Source organism: Hippocampus guttulatus, chromosome 16 (assembly GCF_054856545.1).
Source record: "Hippocampus guttulatus isolate MCC_2025c chromosome 16, RoL_Hgut_1.0, whole genome shotgun sequence".
NCBI lineage: Eukaryota > Metazoa > Chordata > Actinopteri > Syngnathiformes > Syngnathidae > Hippocampus > Hippocampus guttulatus.
This window is the reverse complement of record NC_141276.1, coordinates 6,072,815-6,100,239: the sequence shown is the minus strand read 5'-3', so window position 1 is coordinate 6,100,239 and position 27,425 is coordinate 6,072,815. Positions and strand designations below refer to the sequence as shown.

At 44.8% G+C, this 27,425-nt stretch overlaps 1 protein-coding gene and 1 long non-coding RNA gene across 3 annotated transcripts; one reads left to right on the top strand and one right to left on the bottom strand.

Annotated features, from left to right (window-relative positions):
- Positions 1–130: 130 nt before the first annotated feature.
- On the bottom strand, positions 131–26,707 carry cacnb1 (calcium channel, voltage-dependent, beta 1 subunit). 2 transcript variants are annotated; one of them, XM_086132317.1, is made up of 14 exons: positions 26,472–26,707; positions 23,435–23,521; positions 13,256–13,375; positions 13,042–13,164; positions 12,824–12,960; positions 12,322–12,389; positions 11,097–11,257; positions 7,864–7,944; positions 7,452–7,510; positions 7,269–7,378; positions 5,112–5,263; positions 4,330–4,425; positions 4,073–4,258; positions 131–2,531 (listed from the first exon to the last, which is right to left on the bottom strand). In XM_086132317.1, exons 1-14 carry the CDS (start codon positions 26,559–26,561, stop codon positions 1,986–1,988), a joined length of 2,016 nt encoding a protein of 671 aa, XP_085988443.1. In that variant the 5' UTR covers positions 26,562–26,707; the 3' UTR covers positions 131–1,985. The 2 variants fall into 2 exon arrangements, with proteins under 2 accessions (XP_085988443.1, XP_085988445.1); XM_086132319.1 differs by lacking the exon at positions 11,097–11,257 and adding an exon at positions 10,712–10,740.
- LOC147192744 (uncharacterized) lies at positions 5,163–8,065 on the top strand. Its single transcript, XR_015103157.1, has 3 exons — positions 5,163–5,298; positions 6,907–7,401; positions 7,475–8,065. It is a non-coding gene; the product is annotated as an uncharacterized LOC147192744 (long non-coding RNA).
- Positions 26,708–27,425: the final 718 nt, after the last annotated feature.

The following is a 27,425-nucleotide window of genomic DNA, read 5'->3' as shown; positions in this document are numbered from 1 at the left end:
AAAGTAATTAAAAGTGTATTAATTAGAGTGAATCCTCAGTGGCTTACTGAAGGGGCATTTTAGCTGACTCCGCTGACCTCGATAGCCGTATTACTGGGACCTATAACTCTTAAAATAAACGACACAGTGGCATTTTCTGCTTACATTTTTAATTAAAATACGAATTTATCCACAGATTAAAAATGAAAGGCAGAAAAAGCAAAAAAAAAAAAAAAGATGCAGCTACAATCAGGCACCAATGATACATATGTCATATATTAGCTCTATTTTTTTTAAACAATTGCGATAACGCAACAATAACATTATTCAATATTCATTTATCCAACTGAAGAAAGGAAGTGGGAGCGGTTAATGTTTAAAGCCTCTCACAATCTCACATATGGAGTTTAAAAAAGAAGATTAGGGCGTGGGGGAGGGGGGAATACACACAAATTGAGTGGCAGTGATTTTAAGCAACTATAGCTGAGCATAAATAACACAAAAAAGCCAAATGTGTTGGACCTAGAGATAGAGACAACATGTGGCCTGCAAAGAAGGAGTGTAAGAGTTAAGACGGCAGCAGCGCTGTTGGCGGACATGGCTTGGTGAAACCTTCCGGCACTTGGGATTGTGGGAGATTTTTGGCAGGATGGTGGGCTCGGGGTGCAAGACCAGCACACTGAAAGCTACAATGGAGGAGAAAACTGTGTCCATAAAAAATATCGAACATGTAGCGACTTGTCCACCTGCTTTTAAGGTCCGGGTGATAAGAAGTGGACTTTTAAAAAGGGACAGTGTGGAGGACCCTGACACTGTACACTGGGGGTAAATTGGAGTGGGGTGGTGATATAGACCCTGTTTAAGACTTTGGAGGACAGACGTGAAGACGTCCTCACATTCTACTGAAACTTGACGGAGATGACAATCATAGCAAGTGCTGTCCTCGTGCTGTCTGGTGACATTCATGCAGTATTGATGTGGAAAAGCAAAGTACAGGAATCCCCCACTATTTGCAAATTAATCAAATGGACTATTTTTTTTGTAGGGGTGTGGGGGGGGGGTATTCTTCCCTTTTTTTTTTTTTGAAACTCACCTAGTTGCAGTGCTGTGGAGTATTTTGGTGCACTTTCTTGAACGCCATAATATGCCACAAGATGGGGGCAAAGCTCAGGTGAATTGGTCTCCAGAAAATATGTTGAAGTAACAGATCTCAATTGCTATAAGGTCTCGAGGCAAATCAATCCTCAGCTTGTGCTTGTTTTGGCTCATATTGTGAATATCTGCTCCACTAAGGGTCGGTTCGATCCTAGTTATACAGTGGAGATGGGATAGGGATCAGGACAGCCTGTGAATAGCGCAAAACCGTGTTTTCCATGAAAAAGGGGTTAGAAACAAAAACAATATATATATATATATTTTTTTTTTTAAAGAATATTTCTAAAAATATTGAAAAAAGGTGTATGAATGTCGGGTGCATCGTATAATATAATAATAAGCCCTTTGGCCCTGGCATCCTTTGACTTTTCTGTAAGCGGTCCTTGGAAGAAAAAGTTGAGATTGGACACCCTATTTTTAACGATTACTTCGAGGCCAATTGTTTGCGAAGTACGACAAGTGGTATTTTGGTTCCCTCTAGTGGTATGTAAAAGAAAGCCACAGCTTCCGTTCCACTGGCCGAAACGTTTTTTTTTTAAAGTTCAGTTATATTTAACTTTTAAGTATAATGCATCTTAAATATACTTTTTAGGAATAAATCTTCTGTTTCATTTTGAGATGAACACTTAAACCTGTACTATCGTATTTTAAGGTTGGCTACTATAGTAGTGCTTGGAAAGGCAAGTTTTTTTTTTTCAATATGTGGTACTTGCTGTAAAACGTTTGAGGAGAAAAATTATGAACAATTTGGGGGCAGGGAGTGTGGGGGGGGGGGGGGTGTCCCTGCAAATAGTGGGGGATTACTGTATTGTCGGATGTAAACATTTTTTGTCTCCTCCTCTTGTGTCCTCTCAGCGGATGTACACGTCCCTGCCCCAGTCATCCTGGTTTTTGTTGCGGCTTTTGTTGGCCACCGTGTCCAGCGGCTCCTGGCAGTAGCGCTCCCTCAGCTTGGCCCGCCCGTGCTGCTGATGCCCGCCGTGACTGGGCGCCGGCGGCTGGTTCAGGTTCTCCTGGTCCGGCTCGGCTCCCTCGTCCTCCCAGGAAGCCTGCCGCCCGTGGTGCTGCGCCAAGTGGAGGCGGCTGCCCCCTCCCCCACCGCCGCCTCCCTCGCGGTAAGGCTCAGGCTCCTCATAGGGGTCGGTCTCAATGTCCATGCAGGAGTCTCCGGCCTCGGTGTACGCCGAGTCCCGGCTGCCCTGCGTCTCCGAGTCAAAGGTGTCTTGCCGGGAAAGGCCGCGGCTGCTGCCCCCTCGGAGTTGGCCGCGTGAGGAGCACAGGTACTGCTGTTGCTGATGTTGTTGCTGAGGTTTTCCCCCTAGGTTGCCGTGGTATTCGCTCCCGCCGCACTCCGTGCCCTCACGCTTGGGGGGCTCGCTGTGCACCAGGTTGGACCCCTGCGGCGAGTCAGAGGCGAGCCACGTGCACAGTGACCATGCAGAGACAAACAGTGTGAGCGGTTAGTCAAGGGGAACATTACTCTATACAATACTATAAATATACTAAGCTAAATTGTACTATTGAACAAAATTTGCAGGTTAAAGTGCTGGTGTAAACATGCTCAAAACGTCCATAAAAATATGCACAAAAGTGGTCAAATCAAATCAAAACACACCCAAGCTGTTAATCGACGCAACTGTGCCACCCTCTGGCTCAATGAGATCATGGCAACAAACAACAGATAGGACCCTTTTTGACTCAAAATGCAAAAAATTAAATTCTACCTTTGGGTGGTAATTTTGTTAGGATCTTTGTTTTACAAATCTTATGTCTCCCATCCCCCAAATCCTTTGCAGGGCTGGGAATATTTTGGTGCTGAAGGACCATATTTGATTTTTTTAAAAAGTGCACATGAGGTGATTCGAAAAAAAAGAGAGAGAAAAAGTGGAAATGTGTATGTAAAATGTGTCAAATAGGCGATTTTAAAAACGAACTAATGATAAATCAAAATTTTAATTTGCTGAATTATAATTAATAATTTAAAAATAAGTAAATGTTAGATTGTCATTTGGAAAATTTTTATGTAATTATTATAATAAATTAAGTCACCAATTATTTCATCAAATGAATAAATATACTTTAATTAAAACAAGTTATTTATTCGGAGAAAATGGATTACCGGTAATTTGTCATTTTTTTCCCTAAAATTGGTCAATTAGAATTTTTTTTAAATTCCATTGCTCTCAAATGGTTTGGTTTATTACAATTTAAAAAATCACTATTAATTACAAGCATTATAATTAAAAAACTTTGAATTTTGACGTTATAACATTTTCATACACATTTGAACTTTGACCTAGCCCATCTGTCTGTTTCAAAAATCAAATGTAGTCGTCAAGCACCTAAGTTTACCCAGGGCCTGATTGATTTTTTTCACAGCCAATAGATCAATCAACCAGGCAATTGTTAGATGCATAATCAAACTGCACTTTTGGATTAGTTGTTTTTTTTGTTAAAAGGCATATTAGTGGCAACCGAGACCAAACCAGGCGCCTTTTCCGAATGAAGAGGAGGCAGGCATGACTTGCTGTTTTCAGGGGCGGCACCATGGCAACAACGGGGGAGGACAGCGAACTGGAGAGCGGCTGGCGGAGGAAGGAGGCCACCGAGGTGACTAAACGAGGGCAGGGGATTTGGCTCTTATTGCAAAGAGAAAGAGGAGGGAGGCGGAGTCTTCCGAGTTTCTCCGGATTTCCACTTTAGGTGAGGTGGTCTTAATTTAGCAGGTCACGTGTGTGTGTGGTTTTTTTATTTTTTTTTTAGGGGGTTGTTTTTGTTTTTCTGACGAGTTCCTCCTCCCGCGTTCAGGCGGCTACAGAGTCTGAGTGCTGGACTGACTTTAGAGGGCGTGCTCGTCCTCTTTGCTCTCCGCGGCGACGTGGCCGTCCATGTCGGGCCACAGATCCATATTCCTGCGCAGCGAGGTGAGCACCTGTACCTGCAGGTTGGACACGGGCTCGGGCGAAGCGGCCAGCGCCGCTGTGGCCATGGTGCGGTTGAGCAGCGGATTGGGCGGGTTGCTGCTGGGCGGGTGCGTGGCCTTCCAGTAGGCCTCCAGGTAGTCAGCCAGGTGCTCGCAGGCGTCCTCCAGCTGGTTCTCATCCAGAATAATGTCAAACAGTTCCTGCATGTAGACGAGATGCCAACATTGCATTAGAGGTAAATATCACTCAAGTGTCCAAAATGAAGACTTACAGGGGGGCACTGAGCCAACTTATCGGCCGCCACCATCTGCACGTTGAGGTGTTTGGCTTGGGACTTGCCCCTGGATTTGATGAGCCTCTGCAGAACCTGGAAACCATTTACCACCCCCAAAAATGGTGAACATTTTGAAAATATTCAAAAACTCAGAAAAAATAAAAATTCAAAATAAACGCTGGAGAAATATGAGACAATACTTAAAATACGCACACACACACACACACGCCACCACTGTCCAATGAAAACCCCACCCCAACATTTTAAAACCTTTTTTTAACCACTTCTCATTTTTATTTGATTGGTGAGCAGTTTACGCCATATTCAATATACAAAATGGCGTTGGTGACAACTGGTCACTCTGACTGGTTGTTCGCTAGCATATCAGAAAGGGGAAGTGACAAAAGAAAAGAAGCGTTACTAAATGTTATTTACTTTTATTTTGTTCGTTTTGTCAATAAACATTTCGAACCACTTTTAATTTTGATCCGATCGGCGAGCGGTTTTCGCCAGATTCAATATAGCACACAAAATGGTGTCAGTGACATTTGATCACTCTGATTGGCTGTTAGCTAGCGAATCAGAAAGGGAAAGTGACCAAAGCAAATAAAATCGATCTTTATCTTATCTAGTCAATATAGATTAGCTATATGTTGCTATTTACTACTTCCTGCTTTTTTTTTAATGAGAAAATTGCACTTCATAGTATTATACAAATATTACTATCTAGTGCTACTACTTGTGGTTCAAAACAGAAAAAAAGTATTTCTACCACTGACCTTAGGTGATGCTATCTTGATGTAGACAATGATGGGAGCCAGAGAGGTCTTGGCCAGCTGAGACGGGTGGTTGATGGTGTCGGCGTCCAGGGCCACCAACTGCAGTGTGCGGGCCAGCTCGAAGATGCGCTCGATCTCGCTCTGAACCTCAGCTACGCCCCGTCCGGCAAACACACGAGAGGAAGCGGTGAGTCGACGACAAGCAAGACTCCGAGCTGATCCTTAGTTTCTAAATGCTAGGGTTAGTTTAGCGATCATGCACGAAAAGAACCCAGCGTGAACTGGCTCAGATCACACGTTCGGTTCCATTTATGCACAGCTAAATGGAACGGGGCAGAGCATTCTCATTCTGTCGCCTCCCAAACATTGAAGGACGTTGCTTTTCTCTTTAAAAAATAAAAATAATTAGGACAGAAGGGGGCACTTGAGGAATGAGATGCCCCACATTCTCATTAACATGACAGAAGCCAAAGGGGGGGAAAAAAAAGTTGAAGATTAATGTTTTTTGGGCTAACGGGTACTGTCTTCACAAGGGTTGTCGGCATGCTAAAGCCTATCCCAGGCCGTCTTCGGGCACAAGGTGGGGTACACCCTAAACTGGTTGCCAGCCAACCGTAGGGCACACATAGATGAACACCCACTCACATCTAGGGACAATTTAGAGGGTTCCATTAACCTGCCGTGCGTGTTTTGGCAATGTGGGAGGAAACCGGAGTACCCGGAGAAAACCCACGCAGGCACGGGGAGAACATGCAAACTCCACACAGGAAGGCCGGAGATCGGGATCGAACCCTGGACCTCTGCTCTGTAAGGCGGACGCGCTAACCAGTCGACCACCGTGCAGCCGTAATATATGAAATCATTTCCACCTTGGACACGGCTTGGAACAATATGGGGATGAACGGAAGCGTGTGAGTCCCGCGAGTGCCGAGCGATCCAAACCGCGCGGTGCTAAACCGAAGGCTATCGCCATACTTGGTGGAAATGTGGTTAATGTTGCCATCAAGGGTGGCGCCTCGCTATTTGAAGAGCTATGGAGGCCGGAAGTGGAGGCAAGGTTTCCATTAACCACCGCGCGCGCGCACACACACACACACACACATAGTCATTGGTTGCAAAGTGAGAAGCTTGCCCCCCCCCCCCCCCCCGAACTTCCCACAGTAGCTCTATGAGGACCATCTAAAGTGCCTCCACCCTCACACAAGGTGGAGAGCAGCATGCGAGTATCAGCTTGCCACTCCGGTTTGGCTCCCGCTCGAAGAGAGCAGCTCGCGGCCCTTCTGCCCTCCCACGGAAACGCTTTTTGGTTTCATAACACTTTTTTTTGTTTTGTTTTTTTGGGGTGGTAGTCTTTATTGGAAGCTACAGGCTGTCACACAGAAAAGTATGAGGAGCAGCAGACAAGGCAAGCAGACGGGCAAAATCAATTGTGGAGGATGGGTGAGAGTCAGGGGGAAAAGGGGGAATAGGTGGGCAGAGGTGGGTGGGGCTGGGGGGGTGCATACATACCCAGTACATCTGATTCAAGAGAAGGGTGGAGGAGGAGGAAGAAGATGATGAGGAAGGTGGGCCAAAGGAGGAGGAAGAGGAAACATGGGCGAAGAAGGGAAGAGAGACAGGATGAAAAGAAGTCAGACTCAGGAAGTTGGGAAGAAAATTAACGATGAACAATTTTGTCAGGTTCTGATTCATGGTCCCGAGTACTTGAAGTCTACTTGTAATACTTGAAGTATTTACTTCACAAGTAGGTTTAAGGATACGATATGATTATGTTCATTTCTCAATCATTTTCCAGGGTGAATTGGACCCGGCGTGATGCCCGATGGAACCAACACAAACACAAACTCTGAAGAAAGAGACAGGACTGAGCCTACCAAAACCGGACCCTCCCCCTACAAATTCTGTCCTGGATGATTATGAACAAAACTGTCGGGGTCTAACCCTCACTGGAAATCCGACTTAATGCTCGACAAAATGGACCAATGTCTGAGGAACAGAATCCAGTACCCCATTCCAAGTTCTACAACCGGAGCAAACTGCTCGTGAAAACCCTGAATAGATCTTGCCAGGGAGGTTCTCCTGAATCGAATGTAGGTATGATGACAACAAAAATGACAATGGTGTGTGTGTGTGTGTGTGTGTGTTTTGTGGGCTCACCCAGGCTGGAACGGGTGCTGGAGCGCTCGATGATGGTGTGTTTGCTGGGGTTATTGAGGACCGAGCGCTTGGCCAGCGAGATGTCCGCCGTCACTCGTGTGATGGATATCCTGCGACAGTGGGGAGGTCGTCGGTTGGTTTTGGGGGAGGGGGGGTGAGCAGCACCGAGGACGGATCACTTACCTTCCCTCGAACTTGTGTTTCAGGAAATCAAAGAGAGCTTTCTGCATCATGTCGGTCACCTGCAAGCGCGGACGGCGATATGGACATTGTCGGAGAGGTACGGACACGTCGCATCCACAAGTCTCAATCACGAATTGGAACACATGGTTTGCTACACTTGTGAGCATATGTGGACAAAAATAATTGCACACGTGGCCCTTCCATCGATAAGATGTGACAAGTGGAGTTAGTCCCAAATTATTCTTGAGCGATGGAAGCTTCCACTCTTTTGGGAAGATTATTATTATTTTTTTTTTGATACAATGACCATGAATGAAACGAGCCTGAGCCTTTTCTTAGCTGAGCCCGAATTTCTCAAATCGGCTCTTCCGCGATGGTGTATGGAAATGAAGCGTCCCGTGAGTGAGCTCACCTCGTAGCCTTTGAGCGAGGGGCCCACCAGGATGATGGGTCTCATGGAAGGAACCACGTCATAGGGAGGCACGTGCTCCATCTGTGAGAAGGGACGCGCATCTTTAAACCCTTTCAAGGACAGCGGTGACTACGGCGGATAGTTATTCAAATTCTCTTATATTCATTCATCTTAATGTCACAGTTGTGCATCAACCACTACAACGGGCCCTTATGTGTGTTGCCATTATTTTATTTTATTTTTTTCCATGCCTAAAGACGAATAAAAGCACTTGGAGAAAAGAAATCCTAATGTAGGTTCTCATTATTTGTGCATGAAAGGGTTAATACACACATAAAAGGAAACGCGAGCATTCAAATCAATATACAGTACACTTTTCTCATGATTGACTGACTACCGTGAACTACTTTCATCCACATTACAGGAACTACTATTCCTCTGTTTGCTCTCTCTCACTTAATTAACGTCTGTGTAATTATGCCTAGAGTACCGGGGGAGCTGGCTTTTTACACTCGCTCGCCAAAACTTTAAGTAGGTCTGCTGAAATTGAGGTGGTTCTATATTAAGAACAGACTTTTAAAAAAAAAAAATCATGCTCAGAGGGTTTTTTTTTAGTATTTAGTAATTAACTTTAATTCAAAAATTCTGCATTTATTGTCAGCGTATTTATTAGCCATTCGGTGAAAATGAGTGGAAATGTAAGATTTAGTTGGCAAGTCGATTTATGGTATCCACACCTAAATTTTCTGCTTACGCCGACAAGATTTTAAGTTTGAGGCCACGATGCAGAACATAGTTGGCCTTAACATGGTCGCCGTCCACCGTTCACACCCACAGACCATTTCAAGTCTTCAATTATTGTACCATGCATATCTTTGCAATGTCAAGCACCCGCAGAAAACCCACGCAAGCACGGGTGGCGAACATGCAAACTCCACGCAGGAAGGAAGGTTGGGCCCAAGATTCAAACCTCCCCCAACTCATAACCGACAGGCAGATTTACTAAACACTTTTCACCAATACTTGCAAGTAGCCATATTATTATAGTTAAACCTCCTCCACTGGTCGTGACTCTCAACGAATTGCGCGGGTGTACCCGAGGGTGCAAAAAAAAAAAAGTATATATAAGCATGTTTGCACTTTGTGTTGAAGCAAAGAGGGAAAACAAAGGGGAAAAAAAGGGTACATTGAGCCTATGCGATACCCACGCATAGATGAGCCATGCTTTAAGCTTATTCTTAAATTGTGACTCACGACACGTATGATTCATCCATATAAGCGCTTTCGCTCTTCAAAGGTCCTCCACCCCCCCCCACCCCAGCCTCAACACAGCACTGAGGTGAAAACAGTCACATTGCGACGGCAGGAAATCTGTATTTCTCTTTGTATTGGAAGGCATTTACATGATACTACATTACATTGCATAAATCTCTTTCGGCCTCATCCGCCATCCACACGGGCTATAAATACATATTTTAAAAGGCTCCTAATGGCTCTCGTCTGCACGGGGCCCGGCGCTGGAGTGGTGTGCATAACGGCGGTGTATTAATAGTGTTAGCACAGTGCACAGTGGACTGCGCGGTGTCATGTACGGTGTACAGTAACGCGGTTCGCCCTGCCGGCGCGTTTACACGCATTTTGACTCCAGTGATCCGCTTTGGCATAGAAAGCCAAGCTTTCAAAATATCTGTTCTGTTATCACTGGACACGGACTCGAAATTGATGACTACAGTTATGTGTGTACAGTTTTATGCATCTCAGATATGCTAATCATTTAGCCCAGGATTATCCCAACTATATGATGTACGATATAGTAATTATGATTTTTAGATAAAGTTGATGAAGTAAAAATTTTGAAGGGAATTTTTTTTATTAATGCTTACATGCTCTGGCCACCTAAAAATGTTAATGCCGAGATATTTCCGTCTTGTGATTATGTTCAAACAGATTTGCCCGTGGGGCCTCCGTCTTGCACTTTCGTCACAAATGGAGATGAAGGCGTGTCGGGGGGGGGGGCATCAATCGGCGTGCACCTGCGGCGTCGCCATGGCGGCGAGGGCTTGTGAGGATTGGCAAGGGATGCGTTTGAATGCATATTTGGCTGCATTGGGATTGGGAAACACTCGCATCTCCACAGAGCGAGTTTCTCATTTTGTTGTTACTATTTGAACATGCATCCTGAAAAGTAGTCGACAACCGATGGTCATTAGAAAAGCAATCTCGCATTGTGCCGATATTGAAAATATTTTCCAGTTCTTCAAATGTATTGCATGCATCATTTGATGCATGCAGTTGTTTGAGCTTTTATGATCCTCAGCATCATGTATGTTCATTTCTGTTTATGGAGTTGCACATTATATGCTAGCCAAGTTTGGTTAATGTGTTTTATACGTTTCAGTTTCACGATGCAAACTTTTATTCTCTTTTGTTCCAAGTGATGCTGCTACGTGTGCGCCAAAAGTAGCAGTTGTTTGAAGAGCATCGATGCTAATTTCTGTTAGCCATCTTATGGCATTTTGCATGATGCGACCATTAAGATTCGTGAATATCTGGTATGTTTGAATGCAATGTTTAAATCTCTGTGTTTAAACCATGTTCATCATTTTGTTTTTTTATCTGTGGGTGGGTCTGGAATACAGTATATCGCCCCCCCCCCCCCCCCACACTATAAACTGGGCTTCACTGTTTATTGATTCGGGAGTAGAGAATGAGGAATTGATTCCAAACACCGCCTTTGACTTTCAATAGGGGCAACGCTACCAAAAAAAAAAAAAAAGTCCCCTTATTTTGAATCTCTATGATAAGGATGAAGATGTTAGTTTGGTTAAGAAAGGAAAAGCGCACTCACCGACTTCTGTTTCTGTTTAGCCGGACCGCCTACGGGTGCATTCCACAGAACATGCACACAGAAGACACACAAAACATACACGCAACGGTTAGTCATTAACAGGTTAGCATTGAGGAGGGGCGTGGGGCGGAGGTGGGGGTGGGGGGGTGTACCACCGCTGGAGGTACGGTTTACAGCGCCTTCCTATTCGAGTTTCAGGCAGCTGTGAGGTGTTAGTGGAGGCATCTTGGAAGAGTTATGGGCAGAGGGGCAGTGGGGCAAACGCAGGCAGGTGGGAGGAGGAAGAGAGGGAGGGGTGTTGGCGAAGGCAAGAAGCATCCAGGACCACCCTCCCACCCCCTCTCCCTAAATCCCAAACTCCAGTCCCATCACTTCCAAGTGTTACCTTCTTAAAGAAAGGCAGCCGGTGCGTGTTGGCCTGAGGCGAGGTCACGCTGCCAGACATGCCCTTGGGGGAACGAGGGTCCCCCTGCGACTCGGGGAGCTCCTCGGCATCCAGGTCCAGGGGGTCAACGTCATAGGTCACAGTGGGCATGTCCACATGCGCTGATTGGTAAGGTGGGGGCGGGGTGGGGAGGCAGTGGGGTTGGTTGTGGTGGGGGCGCAGAGTAAAAGAAGCGAAAGACCAGAGACGGTGACAGAAATAAGGGAAAAAAAGGGGGGGGGGGAGATAGAAGACGAGAGATGAGACGTGAGATGTGAGAAGCATCAGAACGGAAGCACCAAAGGGAAGACAAAAGGAGATGACAGTGAATGAAGGAAATGTCGGATTGTCGCGAGAAAAGGCAGTGCCGCATGGAAAGCTGAGAAGAAGGCAATCAATTGAGGACAACAAGCCTCCTGGACACCGGAGAGATCGAAAGTCAAAATTATTTCGAGAAGTTTGTTCATGTGGTGGCGTTGAATAGAAATAAACAATTCCCTGTTCACGGGTTTTGAAAAGGCGTGAATGCTGAATAGAATCTCGGCTTGTGGAATTTTGGCTGCTCGGGCTGAGGAGGCATTTTAATGGTTAGCTTCATGCGGTAAAATGAAGCCTTTTTTTTTTTTTTTATTACTAGAAACTTTCACTAGTTTGGTTTGGATTTGAACGGCTCAAGTGTCCAATCAAATAATGGATGAAAACATCGAGGTAGTTGGTCGTTAGTTGAATGATACTTTTGTGATGTTGTGAGAGCCAGTCAGTCAGTTTCAATCTGTTGAGCGATTGTGCCTCTATAATTTGTGAGAACAAGATGGGGGGGGAGAATTCCATTTTCTTTGCCGCAATTATGCCCGACAAAAACGTGCCCGTATCAGGATTTAAAAATCCCACAGATGATTGTGAAATGAGAACCAACTGATGTGGCAACAAAACGGCAGAGGAAAGCCTTAATTCAAGCAACAAAAGCTGAGTGACGTGAGCGGAAAACGGAGACAGAAAGGAGGAAGTTATCGAGGAATGGGCTGGGGTCTTTGTTTTCAGGACCTCGTGATTTAACACCGGCTGGGAACATCGGTTTTGAGACAGAACCCCCCTGCGGCTCATGACCCGCTGAGTCTATTGAGCGATGCTCCGGCTGTCCAATCTGGCTCTTCAGATGAAAATGTACACATTATCTTGACCTCACCTGTGCCGGGCGGGGTGGGCCTGCGCGTTCCCGTGGCGACATCCAGGCTGGAGCTTCCTCCGGATTTACTAAGACACCAAAAAAGGAGATGTTAGCTTTGGGAAGCTTCTTTGGGGTTAACCAAAGCGATGATAACCAGCTAACCAATTTGTTGCTAGCTTGAAATCCTCCGAAAAGCAAATTTTTACCCCTGGATAAAAATCTTGACCCAATGTGCTGGGGACAAATCCTCACCGCAATGTGCTTGGTATAAATAACCCAGCATTGACTCTTTTGGACCCAGCGCTAGGTTAGCCATTTCGCTTTGGTTTACTTTTAACCAGTTTTTAGTGTGTAGCATCCATTTTCTAGGTCCTCGTTGTGGCATTTGATTGACAGTTAACATTTGAAGTGGGGCATCTTCCGGGCATTTGAGAGAAGATAGATCGACTTGATTTTTCAACATTTTAAAGCCCTATTTTGTTCTTTTTGTATCGTTTCATCTATTTTTCCCAATGCCGACCTGGAGCTGAGTCTGTTCTGCCTCATCCTCTGCTCCTGTAGAAGCCGAGTGTTCTCCAGCTTGACCGGGCTGGGGATAAAGCCCACCTCGCAGCCCTCCTTCACCAGACGCCCGATCCACCAATCGTTGTTGTATTTCTGCATGCGTAGAAAAAAATAAAAAATACGACAGCCAGGCATTACTAGACGATCAGCGAGTACAGGGTAGAGCAAACAAACCTCTTTGATGTGTAGGAAGTCTTTGGCTTCGAAGGATATGGCCATGCCCTGCACAGGAACGTCGTCGCTGGGGCCCGGGTTGTAGCCCACGTTTGTCCGCACCGCAAACGCAACTGGTTTGGTCTGGACAAACAAATCAAATTAAAATTGTGTTCAACAATGGCACGAAACATATGGCAAAAGTACTCAGTCAAAAGTCAAGCGGACCACCGACCTTTGCTTTCTCGAGCGTGGCGAGGGCCTGCCTGTCGGCTTCCTTCCTCAGGGCCTCGGGATCCTCCTCCAGGGACACGTCGGAGTCCGACGGCCGGCTCGTGTAGGAGTCGGCCGAGCCCTGACGCGCAAGCAGAAGAGAGTGAGGGATGTTCCGTGCGCTCTTTTGCGGTTTGGCCAATCTTTTCCAATTTCCTGCCTCTGTGTATATCGAGATCACGACGCGGCCCGACATCGTCTTTCATATTACTGTAAGAACTGAAAGCGGACTCACTGTAATTTGAGGCGCTTTGGCCGCGCAAACAAAAGGGAGAGTCGGCCATGCGGATAAGCCATCAGGTACACAGCACCGCTACACACAAACTGTACACACGTCATGGCCTAAAGGACGGGACACTTCATTAGGTATCCCTGCACACTCTGATGAGAGCCAATACAAGAACTGTATCAAGAAAGCGAACAGTTTGAGCTAACAATGAAACCAAATTATATATATTTTTAAAAACACCTCTCAGTATTATGAAGTGCAACACAATTTATGAATTGGCTCGATTTTGGGGGGTGGGGGGGGGCTCCTGTTGATACTTATTATGTAATGTAAAAATAGACACATTCTACTTGTATTCTGTTCTTAGTCTATCTAATTAGTGAAGTGGTTCCGTTTAATTATTTGACTCGTATTTTGGGATACAGCGGGTTTAGGGAGGCCAAACGCAAGAATTTTTTAGACCCATTTGAGGACATTTGGGTCCTCTCATTCAATAGAAGAGAGTGGGTGCAATGGGCACATGATTACATCGCAACATTTTTCCAAACATTTTGTTGTACGGGTATATAAAATGAGCACGAATATATATACAGGTATTTTTTTTTTTAAATTTTACAGTGACTGCAGGTTGCAGACCGCAGCAGTTATCAACGTCAGCGACGAGCGTTTGTAAACTTTTTGACGCGGCTCGTGTATCGGACTCTGCAAGTGTACCTAATGAAGTGTCCAGTGTGTGCATATTTTTCATAAGATATCCTTTATTTGTCCCACACTGGGGAAATTTACAGTCTCCAGCAGCAAGAATGTAGGCAGAAAGAAGAAGAAAAAACAAACAAACACCGTTCAATTAAGTGCAATATAAATACAAAATGGATAAATCGCAGTGCTATTTACAGTTGTTTTCCACATCATTTAATTATTATTAATATTATTGTTGCTATTTTTTATTCAGCAGCCTGACAGCAGTTGGGGTAACTTGCGGGGTAACTTGACTCCCCTCCACTAACCATAACGTAGACGCCTGCCCCATGTCGACCCACTTTTGCAGCGTGAACTGCAACGATGGAGTGTTTAAGACTCCAATTTATATAACCATCTCTCATTGTTTTTCTTTTTTTAAATTTGAGCCCCCCCCCCCCCCCCCAGTGCTTTGTAGGTGGTGCTGACAAGAGCGCCAACAGCTGAGTGCGCCAAGCAGAACAAGTGAGTCATGAGGTGTGGGCCTCCAAAATAGAGGTGATAGGGCGCAAAAGATGACACAAGCCAGATGTAACCGCAATGGACAAATTCCCTGCCGGCAAGTCCACTGCACGTGTCAGATTTGAAACGGCCTCGTCCATGAGTTATAATTGGACAATTAAATCCGCTAAGTCGCGGGACCAAGAATCCATGTTGGAGGGGAGAAAAGAGAGCACTGTATTAAAACAGAAATTATCGTAATTACTGGTTACCCGAAAGTCTTACAAACAGTCAAGTTTATGTCTTTACATTCTTTTGGATTATTTTATAAATGATTTTAGAATTACATTTTACAAAATAATTGCAATTTTACTTGATTAAAAACAAGGACACCCCCCATCCCCCCCAAAAAAGTGTGAGCGGGGCTAGAATGAATTAATGGCATTTCAATTATTTCTGTATGTTTGTGTCATGAGTGTGTGGCATGAGTGTAAAGGCATTATTATTATTATTATTATGAGGAATGGGATCGGAGTCCAAATGTGTTATTCTTCTCTGAGGATTACATGACTGGATGCTTCAGGGATGCTGTAGGAGGTTTGTGTGTGAGGAGTACTTTTGAACGTGTGTGTGTGTGTGTGTGTGTGTTTTTTTTAAATGTCCCGCGCTGCGTTTCATGACGGTCCTCATCTCTCTTTGTGCAATTCCCGACCAAACGACAAACACCAGAGTGTTGATTCTGGCTCAGCCACCTGTCGCATTGTGCCGCTTCGCAGTCTCCCATGTAGACACTCCCTGTTGCCGGGGCGACGGCACCCCTCGCTAATTCCCGGTGTTCCTCCACGCATACGCGCTGCTCCCCCCCCCCCCCCCCCCCAAACACACACCGTCCCCACTTCCTGTTGCATCTCGGCTCATGTAATGAGGATGGCACCAGCCGCCTCCGCTGACCAGCTCTGACTCATCCTTGGGGAGCATCCCGACGACACGGGGAAGTTCAACCGAGATTTTAATGGCTGTGCTGGGAGGCGGCGACGGGTGAATTGTACCAAAATAAAAGGCACGGGGATGACGTCTGAAATAGCTGAGTCACGCAGCTTGTTGAGCCGAGTAGCGCGCGAGCGCACACACACACACACACGCATATATCCTCATTAAAGACTGCCAGCCATTTTTTTTTTGAATTTTTCAAAACTCACTGGAAATTGTATGCAATGGTTATTTTTGCGTAAAATCGACCAAATTAATAAATAGAAATAATTGCAGTGGATCATCAGACCCAGCCCCACCGATCCTTGTTGAAAAATGTCATTGACAAGTATACAATGACGATGGGGATCGGGCTGGACTGCTAATAGCCAGAATAAGCTTATAACAGTCATTCACACACACACACACACATACACACACCCAACAAAAGTAATACAAATATTTTAAATTAATGACGTTTTTTGATATAAATCAGTGAATATGAGAATCCGAGGGTGCTTAATCGAAGGTATGCGGGGGTGCGCCGTAGCGGTCAATGGCACTCAAGGTCGCGGGTGAACTTGACCTTATGTCAGCTGACTTTGGGCGACAGTCTCCATCCGAGACTGGTCACACTCAAATTCACAGCGATGAACAATTTCGAGTCTTCAATGAACCTAAGATGCATGTTTTAGAGTTGTAGGAAGAAGTCGGAGTGCCCGGAGAAATGAGGCGGATGCCTGGAGTACCAAACAAAACAAAAGCCACGAACTCAACTCAACCAATCAGCCGTGAATGCCTTTTGACATCATCTTCCTGGCTCCCCCTTTTTTTTTTTTTTTTTTTTCCGGTCTTCCCCTCCTCATGTCACCGGGGCTATGTCTCTAATTTAGCAGCTTGCTTCACTTCGCTTCGCTTAGAGCTCCCTGTTCAAAATAGCTGCGAGTCACGTGACGGACCAGCTGTCACACCATTGGCCGCCGCCAGGCTCGAGACCCCCCGCGATGTCATAGTAACCACCTCAGCCGCATCCATGCGGAGGAGGAGATGGGAAACTTGAGGATGGTTGTGGATGAATTGAAATGCGTTTCAAGTAATCCATCACGAGAAATCTGGTTTCATGACCCTTGATCGTAAACATCGTGGGAATAATCCAAAGAACGGTGAAAAAAGGGAGATGGTCTCTCAGACGAGTCGCAACGCATTGCGACGCATTCGCACCTCCTTAGCGGTGATATTGAATAACTCGGTGGGGGGAGGTGAGACAGCCAAGGCCGAGCCGAGAGGGCATGGTTGCAAACGGACGAGAGCTTTGACTAATGAGGGTCGAGGAGCATCGTCGCCACGCAACAAAGAAAAATTTGTTTGCGTTCCCTATGGGTGCGTTCTCCCCTGGAAATGACTTTCCCGAAAGAAGCAGAACATCAATGCTAAAGGCGCTTGATAATGCTGAAATGAAAGACTACAAGGGGAGAAAAGAAATCTCCCAAATCCGCCCTCGGAAGATCTCTGCATCGAGAAATATTTGCTTCCTTTTTGTAGAAAATACATAACAGAGTTTAAGGTGCCAAACAGTCAAATTGGGGGCATGAAAGCCAAGTGATTGGACTACCAGTGGTCTGGAAACACTTGAAAGACAGACAACATTTGGCCCAACTCTGAAAGAATGCAAGACAGACCTAAATTCCTTGAATCCAAGTCTCAAGTCTTTTCGGCCGAGTCTAAAGCGACTCCTCAACAAACGAGCCCAAGTTAAACACTTCAATCATAATTTTGCCCAAGTTCAAGTCCTTACATCCGAGTTAAAGCTTATGGCATCACGGTCTTAGAGTACGCCATTTTTCTCAAACAAGTCATTTCATGCAAGTCTGACAATGATAGCATCTGAACGCTAACAGCCACTTCGGGTAATTTGCTATTATTCAAGAGTGAAGAATCCTTACGTAAAGCCAAGTAATGGATGCCGGGGGGGGGGGGGGGGGGGGCAAGTGAAGTACAAAAACAAAGCACGTCCAAAGCACACGGAGAGCGGCTGCGAGCGGCCATCTTTATTTGCTCTGTCACAGCGGGTTCCATGGTAACAAAATCCGAGGGTGTGGAGTTCATCGGAGAAGTGAGTCACGCGTTCAAGTTTGTTTCCTCTTATTTCTTTTTTTTATGAGACTGTGATAAATCTGAAAAAAATAATAACGTCGCCGACCACTTCTTTAGGAACACCTCCTATAATGTTTAAAAAGATATCTCAAAAAGCCAAATTAGGTGAAAAAAAAAAACACATTGCAGACCAGCAATCTACAACCACAATATTAAAAAATATTGTGAAACAAATATCTCTTTGACGGTGTCGCTAAAAATTCATTCATTTTCCAATCCGCTTCATCTTCACAGGGGTCGCGGGGGGTGCTGGAGCCTATCCCAGCTGTCTTCAAGCAATAGGCGGGGGACACCCTGAACCGGTTGCCGGCCAATCGCAGGGCACACAGAGACGAACAACCAACCGCGCTCACACTCACACCTAGGGACAATTTGGAGTCTTCAATCAGCCTGCCATTCATGTTTTGGGAACGTGGGTGGAAACCGGAGTACCCGGAGAAAACCCACGCAGGTCCGGGGGGGGGGGGGGGGGAACAGGGACATGCAAACTCCACACAGGAAGGCCGGAGCTGGAATTGAACCCGGTACCTCTGCACTGTGAGGTCGACGCGCTAACCACTGGTCCACTAGACTGCCAGCGTCGCTGAAAATTGGTCCATCATTTTGCATGTCGCTATATAACAACTCAGAAAAAGTCTTCCAGTTCGAAAAATGAATGCATTCATAAAGCATTATAAAAGCACAAGGGAAAAATATTACTCGAAAGTCAACACCAATCTATTGTTGATGAAAAATAACATCGGGTGAAGCCGCAACGTTGTCCTATTTTGATGTCGGAAATAACAAATTAATGATGCAAAGGAGGATGATTATTTAAGAGCGACAATAACTCCAATGTCCCGTAAACTCCTCTTGCGCTGCTAGTAAACGAATTACGATAACAAAACATGAATCGGGTATATTTTCGTAATGCATTCAACGGCTAATTTAATAGCTTTAGGTTTCTGATGCTTTTATCACTTTGTACACCCATTCCTGAAGTTTCCCCTCAAAAAAAATACACCAGCATCCTCCTCATGAGTCGGTCCTTTGCGTAAGTAAAGTGGAAAGCCTCTTCACGGAATGGCCACATCACTGGTGCCGGAAAGCTGACTGGTCGCTGCGCATAGCACTCGACGCAGCCGGTGGGACTGGAAGTCTAAATTAAAAACACAGAGCCTTCCCAGCAGCTGTGACCAACCCAAAATGGAATTACAAAGCAAGCCGCTGACCCCCAGTTACGGTGCTATCAAGACGCTTGGTGGCAAAATTCACATTTCAAACCCGAGTGACGACATCTCAGAGCAGAAAAAACAAAAAACAAAAACAAAAGGCACCTGTCAAGGCCTGGACACACACACACACACTTAGTCCAACAAAAAGGCTGCCGAAAAAAATCGACAAGGTTCTTCTTACCACGACAGGCCGCTGAATCCGTTCAGCCCTCTCCATGCCTCCTTTGCCACACTCTCCTCACCGCGGCCGACCCAGGGGGGGGGGCAGTGCCGGAGTCCACAGACTGTGTGTGTGAAGTGGCAACTAGTGTGCGTGTGCTAGCTTGACAAGTGTACACGAGCGGAGAGATCCAGAAAAGAGTCCAGTGTGTGTGTGTGTGTGTGTGTAAACCGGGAGACGCTCTGTTAACCTCCAACCCCTTTCCGCCCAGCCAACCCCACCGCACTCTCCCGTGTACCTCCACAACCCAAAGGAACATGAACCTTGTATAAAGGAAGGGAACCGGAGCCAGCGGGATGGGGGTCGGGTTGCAGGACTTGTGCTACATTTGCAAACTGGGGAAATATATTTAGCCACCGGGCGCGGCAGGAACAGGGGCCTAAGTGCGTCGAGGCCGAGGAGGAGGCTTGGTATGCAGCCGTCAGCCATCCAATGCCCCAGCTGACGTGGGATAGGATGGGGGACAGTGCCCAGGGAAACCCCCCTCCCCTTTCTGCAGCTCACTCTCTCATTCTGCTGATGATGATCTCCTATGGACACGCAGAACCCTGTCCAGGACCACTTTGAAGCAACTGGCTGTGGACAACCTTGACAAATATGAGACTGAAGACGATAGTAAAAATGTTGGTCTGAATCTGAAGCGATTCTACAAGCGTTTGATGCAGTTTAGTTCTTTTCGCCACGATTCACAGTCGCCCGCTACAATGTCAAAAGTCATACGGCTCAAGTCAAAAGCAAGTCTTGGGTTTTTATTTACGAGTTGAGTAAATCCAATCTGTTTACCATACATAGTCCGAAGGGTGCCAAAAGTCATTTAGTCCAGGTCTTAGTTCAAATTCAAATAAATTTAAATCAATGTAAAATGAAATTTGAAGTCATTTAGTTCCAGTCTAAACCCAACACAAGCTCCTCGAGCCAAAACCTAAAGTCATTTTGTCCAGGTCCCGGGCAGTTCTAGAGTCATGGAATCCAAATCCCAGTTCAAGTTGAAAGTCATTTGTTCCGAGTTTTACGCAAGTTTTAAGGGGGCTTGTTGTTCTATTCCATAACTAAAGTAATCAAAACCCTTTTGTCCAGGTCTCAACCAAGCTCAAGTTCCATGCCACTTTCTTCAGTTATAACAAAGTCCTAAATCCTTGAGCCCAAGTCTAAAGGAGAACTCAAGTCATTAGGCCCAAGTCCAAAGTCATCTGGCCCAAGTCTGACGCAAGTTGCTACGTTCAAGTCTAAAACCGAGGTGAAGTCATCGAATAAATCTACATCTTCAACTCAAGATTTATGTAATTTGCTTCACGTCAATTCCAATTCAGAAGTCAAGTCCAAAGCTATATATGGGTGAAGGTCTGAACTCCAAAGCCAATTGAAGTCATTTTTGCTTCGTTCAAATCCAATGTCATCTTGTCCTATTTTAATGGAGGTCTAAAGTAAAAAAAATCCAAATATTAATCTACAGATCAGATACTAAATCAAATTGGTCAAACAGATTACTTGTCCTTTCACGAGTGAAAGAAGCGATATCTTCTATCAGATAGGTGGTGCGCCAGTACTTTGTAATTTGGGACCAACGTGTCCACTAGAGGGCAACCTGTGACCCGATCAACAGCCGGCTCTTGCTGATGACAACAAAGTCACCAGGCGAGGGTGACAGAATGAAGATCTACCAGTTGGCCAGACTGCAGCAACTGGGGGGGGGGGGGGGGGGGGGGGGCCCTGCTGGCTTTCATATGTCACCACTGACAGCAACAACACACAACCATGTGGGTCTAAAACATGAGTCCTTTGTTCAGCCACGTTGGTGGTGGTCGGAGTGCATGTCAGCTAACGACAATAGCAGAATACAGAATTGTATGACACGATGGGCGCATGTGGTAATTATGTTTAATTAGCATTGGTGGGTCTTTGGAAAATATTCTCCCCTGTAAGAGGTACCTGAGCCCAAAGGTTTTGAGAGCCCATGCTTGAGACTTGTCATGCCAAGATCTGAATTGGTCTCATTTCCCCTGCATTCGTGACCGCAATCAGCCAATTGAAGCTGCAACTGCTCCTGATAAATTTCTCAAGTCTTATGTTTTAATGTACGGTTATGTATGTTATTAAATAAACGTCTTCTTAACACCCAAGTATTTCAAATGAGGCTTCAAAACTGAGAAAAATCAGGCCTTTCGCTGTGCGCGGAAACCATGCTCTCTGTTCAACTGTCAGCGGTCCGTAAAATACTACTATTGGATGGCCAAAATCTTTCTTATTGCTACACATTACTACAGTACATGTTTGAGCTAAAACAAATATATATCTGCTTCAAGCCTCGGGTGGCTGGGATTACATCACACTGAGCCTTTGCAGGGCTTTACACGCCCTGACGAGAGGCGCTAGCCACCAGCTAGCTCGCAAGCTAACAGACTTCCGGACCGGTGGCGGGCTCATCCGCTGCGTCGCCTTCTCACTTAGCATTGTGTAGGTCCACATAACAGAAACCTTTCGGAGAAACTCGACTGTTTTTTAACACGGTGACACGCCATTCAGCCCGTGTCTCACACTACATGACAGACATTCAAGCACATACAGCCTGCTAGTTATATGCAAATGCTTTATGTAACAAAGTACATAACAGTTAGGAATTTAAATGACCACACCAAACTGTTCGATAAAGTGTGGCGTCCATGGAAGATGCATTTTCAGGGAATAGGCACAGCTAGCTAGCTAACTGCAAAAATTATATATAGCTAACTGCTAGCTAACTGCTAAAATTATATATTGAACAGTAGTGAGGGAGGGATAACTCATTCCGGTCACTGAAATGTGTAACTTAATCATGTTTTAGTCGTGCCCCCCCCCCCCGTCCCCCCAAAAAAATCTAGAAAGCGGAAATGCTGAAAAACTGTTTAACACGATACTATGTCTCCATAATTCAGTAGTACAGTTTTTGCAGATTTTAAGCACTTATATTCAAACATGTGTAACGCATGTCAAAACAAACATCTGCATTCACTTCACGGGGTCTTTAAATAAAAGGAGTCCTAAATGAATGGGAATGTTGTGATACTATTATCGGTGTATCAGTAGCAGGAAATCACATCCCCTTCCAACCACAGCATGTCATCGCCCAGGAAAGCGCAGCGCACATCAGCAGCGTCCGCGGCAGACAGTCATCTTCATCATGTTTTTGTTGAACTTGACGCGCGAACGAGGCTACGCAAACACGTAGGCCGCGGTGGCGGCCCACGCACAAAAACAGAGCGCCGTCGAAGCGCCGTCTCCCTCGCATCTCTATCCCACTGTGGCTGCGCACATGGGGGAGATTCAGTGGCCCGGTTGCCATAGAAACCAAGCCCCGGTGCACCAGCCAGCTCCGCCGACGGTTGATTGTGTGTATCTGTGCGTGTTTGAATGAGTATGCTCTTGCGTAGGTGTGTGCGAGACTATAATGCCCATACAGGGCCTTGGCTTTGAGCAGAACGAAATGAAAAAATCGGGTGAAAATAGGGTAGAAAACCTATAGGGTGCCAACAGGCTTTTTGGTCGTGATGTTTTTCAGATGAAAAGGCAGGACATCGGTTGCATGCCAAAGCAACAGGTGCGGCTGTAAACCAGAACGATACAGACAGCCAGTTGATCCAAGTCATTAATTTGAGGCCTAGAGCTCGTAATTGAGTCACTCGGAGCCTAAAGCGATATCCAAGTAAATAGTCCAAAGAAGGTTTAAAATGATTGTTTCATCCTGGTCAAAAAGAACTCCAGAGTCAAAAGAGTTTAGCCTTTGCCAAAAATTAAACGACATCATTTAGACTTCATCGAAACCAATTTGAGAGCCGTGAGGTTGACATCTCGTTTATTCTGGTCCCTGATCCCAAGTCAGTAAATCTTAAATCACCGGGTCGAGTCAACTGAGTCTCAAACTAGTTTAAAGTAATTCGGCCCAAGTCGAAATGAATCAAACGTATCGCAAGTCCCAAGTCATTTAGTCCAAAACAAGTCATTGGGACCTAGTCCGTACGTCATCTAATCTTAGTTTAGTCAAACGACACTCCAAGTCTAAAGTACTTTGTCTCTCATCTTGAATGAGTTGACGAAGCATTCACAGTACGATATCAGTGTTAAATTATCGAAAATGTTTTTGAATTTTGAGTCTGTGACATGTTTCATAACAGGATGTGAGCCAAACAGGAGGCTTGTTACCTGCCGGACGAAGCTGTTGGACGTGGTGTCAGATGAGGTGCTTCCATCGGAGCGCTTGAAGCGGCTCTTCCTCTTGGCGTACTTGCCCTGAGGAAAAGAGAGAAGCGTGGGTGTGGGTTTGAAAGCAAAAAAAGTTTGCCTACACATAGTCATTTATCTTAACAGATCGTTCTAAAAGCCCCAGCCGCTGTATGCGATGGAGTTGTAGATAAGGCGACATTAGTCTGAGAGGGAAAACACACACACACACACACAATTCATGAGCAGGCAAGGCGACTCCTCATTTTTCATGTTCCGTTGCAACCCTCTAATCAGATTGGCGGACCCCTGCCAAATGGGTTCTATCCGGGTTGGGCAGAGGGCGCTCATTACATTAGAAGCCCACCCTGCCCACATCGCCATGGTTACGCAATGCCGACTAATCACGTTTGCCGGGGAGATGGCCTGTTCTTCTTCATCTTCTTTTTCTGCTTCCCGCGTGAAGAGAGTGGCGGCTGCATCGGAAGAAAAACGTGCCGCCTAACAGAATGCCCACCTGTATGACACTCAGCGGACACTTTATTAGGTACACCAGCGAACTCAAACCACTCATGAGTGTTGCGTTAATTTATTGTAATAATACCCCAAACCCGCAGGTCACAGCTCATAAAAAAAGAGATTTAATTCCTAAAAGTGTATTTAGCTCCTTGTCGGGGGTGGGGGGGGGGGGCAGGCAAATGTCAGCAACAGGAAGCGCCAGGGCTTTGTGTTACTAAATGTCTTACCAGATTAAAAGTAGTATATAATTAAAGAGGAAGCAAGCAGGGGTGTTTATTCAAGTGGAAGCCTGGCGGGGGCAAACTTCCTTTCCTGCCCCCCGGGTGATATATTTAAATCAATGAGATTAGTTTCATCACGGTTCGGTGTAAAGCTTACAATTCCGATTGTCTGGATGGGTATCATAAAATCAAGCTATGGGGAGTAGTTGCTCCTTTAAGATCCAAATGTTGACCATTGTTCATCAAACGATCAAATGCAAGGAATGCAAATTTTATCTATAATCATCTTTTCCCATTAAAAATCATTTACATTTATTGCCCAAGTATGTAAAAAACACACAAGGAATTTACTTTCTTAGGTAAAAAAAAAAATAGAAACGCCCTAATTATGATCCAGCCGCCCCAAGAAAAGAACAACAAATATCGTAATGTGTATTTTAATCAGGAAAAATAGCACCCCATAATATTGTACTTCATAAAAAAAATGCAGACTTGATATATTTTCATCCCACTTTATCCATGACATTGGGCCAGTTGTTTCTTTCCTCTCAGCTTATCAGTACGGCACTAATATATGTCATTCTTCATGGAAGATAAAGAATATATGACCGTGAGTATTGTTATATTGTCGACCAACATGAGTTAGTGCACCATTTGTGTTCACTTTGTTGCTATTCAGGGTTAGCATTAAGGTGGCGGTCTGAGAGGCTAAGCTAAGTGGTTGTTTTAAATACACAAACTGTCATTCTCCTTGTGTGTAGTTTCTCGGTAAACTGCAGCTGGGAGTGGCAATAAACATTTCACGGCATTAGACGCAAGTTGAGACTAAAGTTCAAGTTTCCTGGTACACGGAGAACTTTGAGGGGGCTGAGAGGATGAGGAGGACGGGAGGAGTGGGAGTGAAGTCATGATTGGAAGCGCTGGTTTCTCTCACTGCATGTAGAGAGACAATGAGTGTGTTTGTTCCCCTTTTTTACCAACCCCCCCCAAACAAACAAATAAACAAAAAAAACACTGTCTTGTGTTGTGTTTCCACACTCAATCGCCCGAAAAAGAACGGTACAGCCTATTTGCGGCTGACGTGAGGTGACACCACAGAGAAGTGAGGAGTATTGATACTCTCAATGATGGAAGCAAAAAATGAACCAAATTCACTCATTTGCCACAATATTAGGTACATTTGTACAAGGTTAATCCACGCAGGCACGGGCAGAACAAGCAAACTCCACAGAGGAAGGCCGGATTCAAACCCTGGAACATTGTTACTGTGAGGCGGACTTTGCTACCAGTCGGCTCATTTTAATTTTTTAAAATAAAAGATATTTATCGTTTTCATTGTTTATGTATCTATCAGAACTACTAACCTCATTTCGGTTTAACACCGTTTTTCCTCAGAAAATGAATTTAGAAAGTGAAATATCAGAATTGGCATCAGTGTAGCCCTAAAACAATGAACATTGTTTTTAATCTACTTTTACACATTATTATCAATTTATTAATTTAAAAAAACAGAAAATAAAATATACAAAAAATATATACATTTTACATTTGTTATGTTGTTCATTTATTTTATTGCTTTTATTTTGTGCAAAGTAACATTTACTTACTTTAAATATTTGTTCTTTGAAAATAAAACATATATCACCATATCACTGTCATCATCATCATTCTTACGACATTGGAACAAAATCTGTGTACTCAAACGTTAGAAACGACACGCACAATAATAAACCGATGAAATGACAATTTCAAAGTGAGCATTGCCACCCTTTTTCATTGGCTGGCTCGGTCGATTGTGCAGGTGCATCTAATGAAGTGGCCTCCGGGTGTTTACGATACTGATGATTTTCTTCGCGATCAAATGCGTTCTTCTGCTTCTACTTTCTTGTAATTATGACACATTGTGTGTGGAGTGACACAAAGGCGTGGCTTTGCATCGCATCCAATGGACATCCTGGCATCGCTTATCGCGCCACTGTGTGCACAAACGCTGATTATTAACCACCAATTACCATCTGCTCACATGCAGTAAAGCGTAGAATACGTGTATATATAAAAAATTAAAATATATGTGAGAAAATTGGAAGTCAATGCACATTGAAAACATTCCTGTAGGCGAATCAGCTCAACGAAAGCAAATGTGCAAGTGGCAAACAACCTGTTAATCTGTTTTGGAAAACACACGCAACATTTAATTTGTTGCCTGAAAACGGGTGCAAGTCTAGTTGTTTGTCGTGAATATGGTGTGTCTTTTTTTTCTCTCTCTCTCTTGTTCTTACCTGTGCCTGGGGATGGGGGTCGAACATGTCCATTTGGATCTCCTGGGTTGAGCTGGAAGGCGTCCTGGACATACTACTTTTCTGTACCATTGATTTAACTTTTGGCCCTTGATCAAAGAATGTATTTTAGGCGGGGGAGGGTGTTTAGGTCGACGTCCACGGACTCATCTCTGTCGTGTCAGTGGGGCTCTTCTGACCGATGCTGAGTGGAATGGCAACAGCTGCCTTCGCTGTCAGCCTGCAGACGAGAGCGGAGGAAGGACGCGCCGTGTTGCTAAGTTAGCGGAAGAGTACGTATACACATCCGGTTGTTGCTGTCAAAATAAATGAAAGGGGGAATACTAACGTGCAATGTAATTAGGTTTTGCGTAGAAAGTATCATTTACTCTATTTAATATTATTGCATTGGATTATTTGTTTTACCTTTCCATGTAATCTGATAGCCACTTCTTCTGTATTTATTTCATTATTCATGTAAATCTTATTGATTCATCATGGTATCAATATCATTTTCCCCCCTATATTTTTTTTTGGGCGGGAGTTATTTGCGGGTGGGTGGGGCAATCCCCATTTTTCGAAGACAACATGAATGGAGGTTAATCCCTGTTTTTTCAAGAATTTGGAGGGAGGTTAATTTTTTCACTGCATATACAGTATATATATATACATATATATATATATATATATATATATATATATATATATATAAATGGTGCAGTCCTATTCAGAGGGTCCAGTGTACTTAAATTTCAAAAATGCTTTTAAATCCCGTTTTAAAGGAATACAACAGAATACAATAGTAAACGGATGCTGGTGTACTTTGGAAAATATTAAGAGCGCCCGAAAAAAAATCATAGCAGGAGCACTCAGGTGCTTTTATTTCAAAGGCTTCAAGCTCTTACTTCCAGTGTCATGTTTATACATTGATGTTATTTCTCTCTCCAGCTGGGAGCC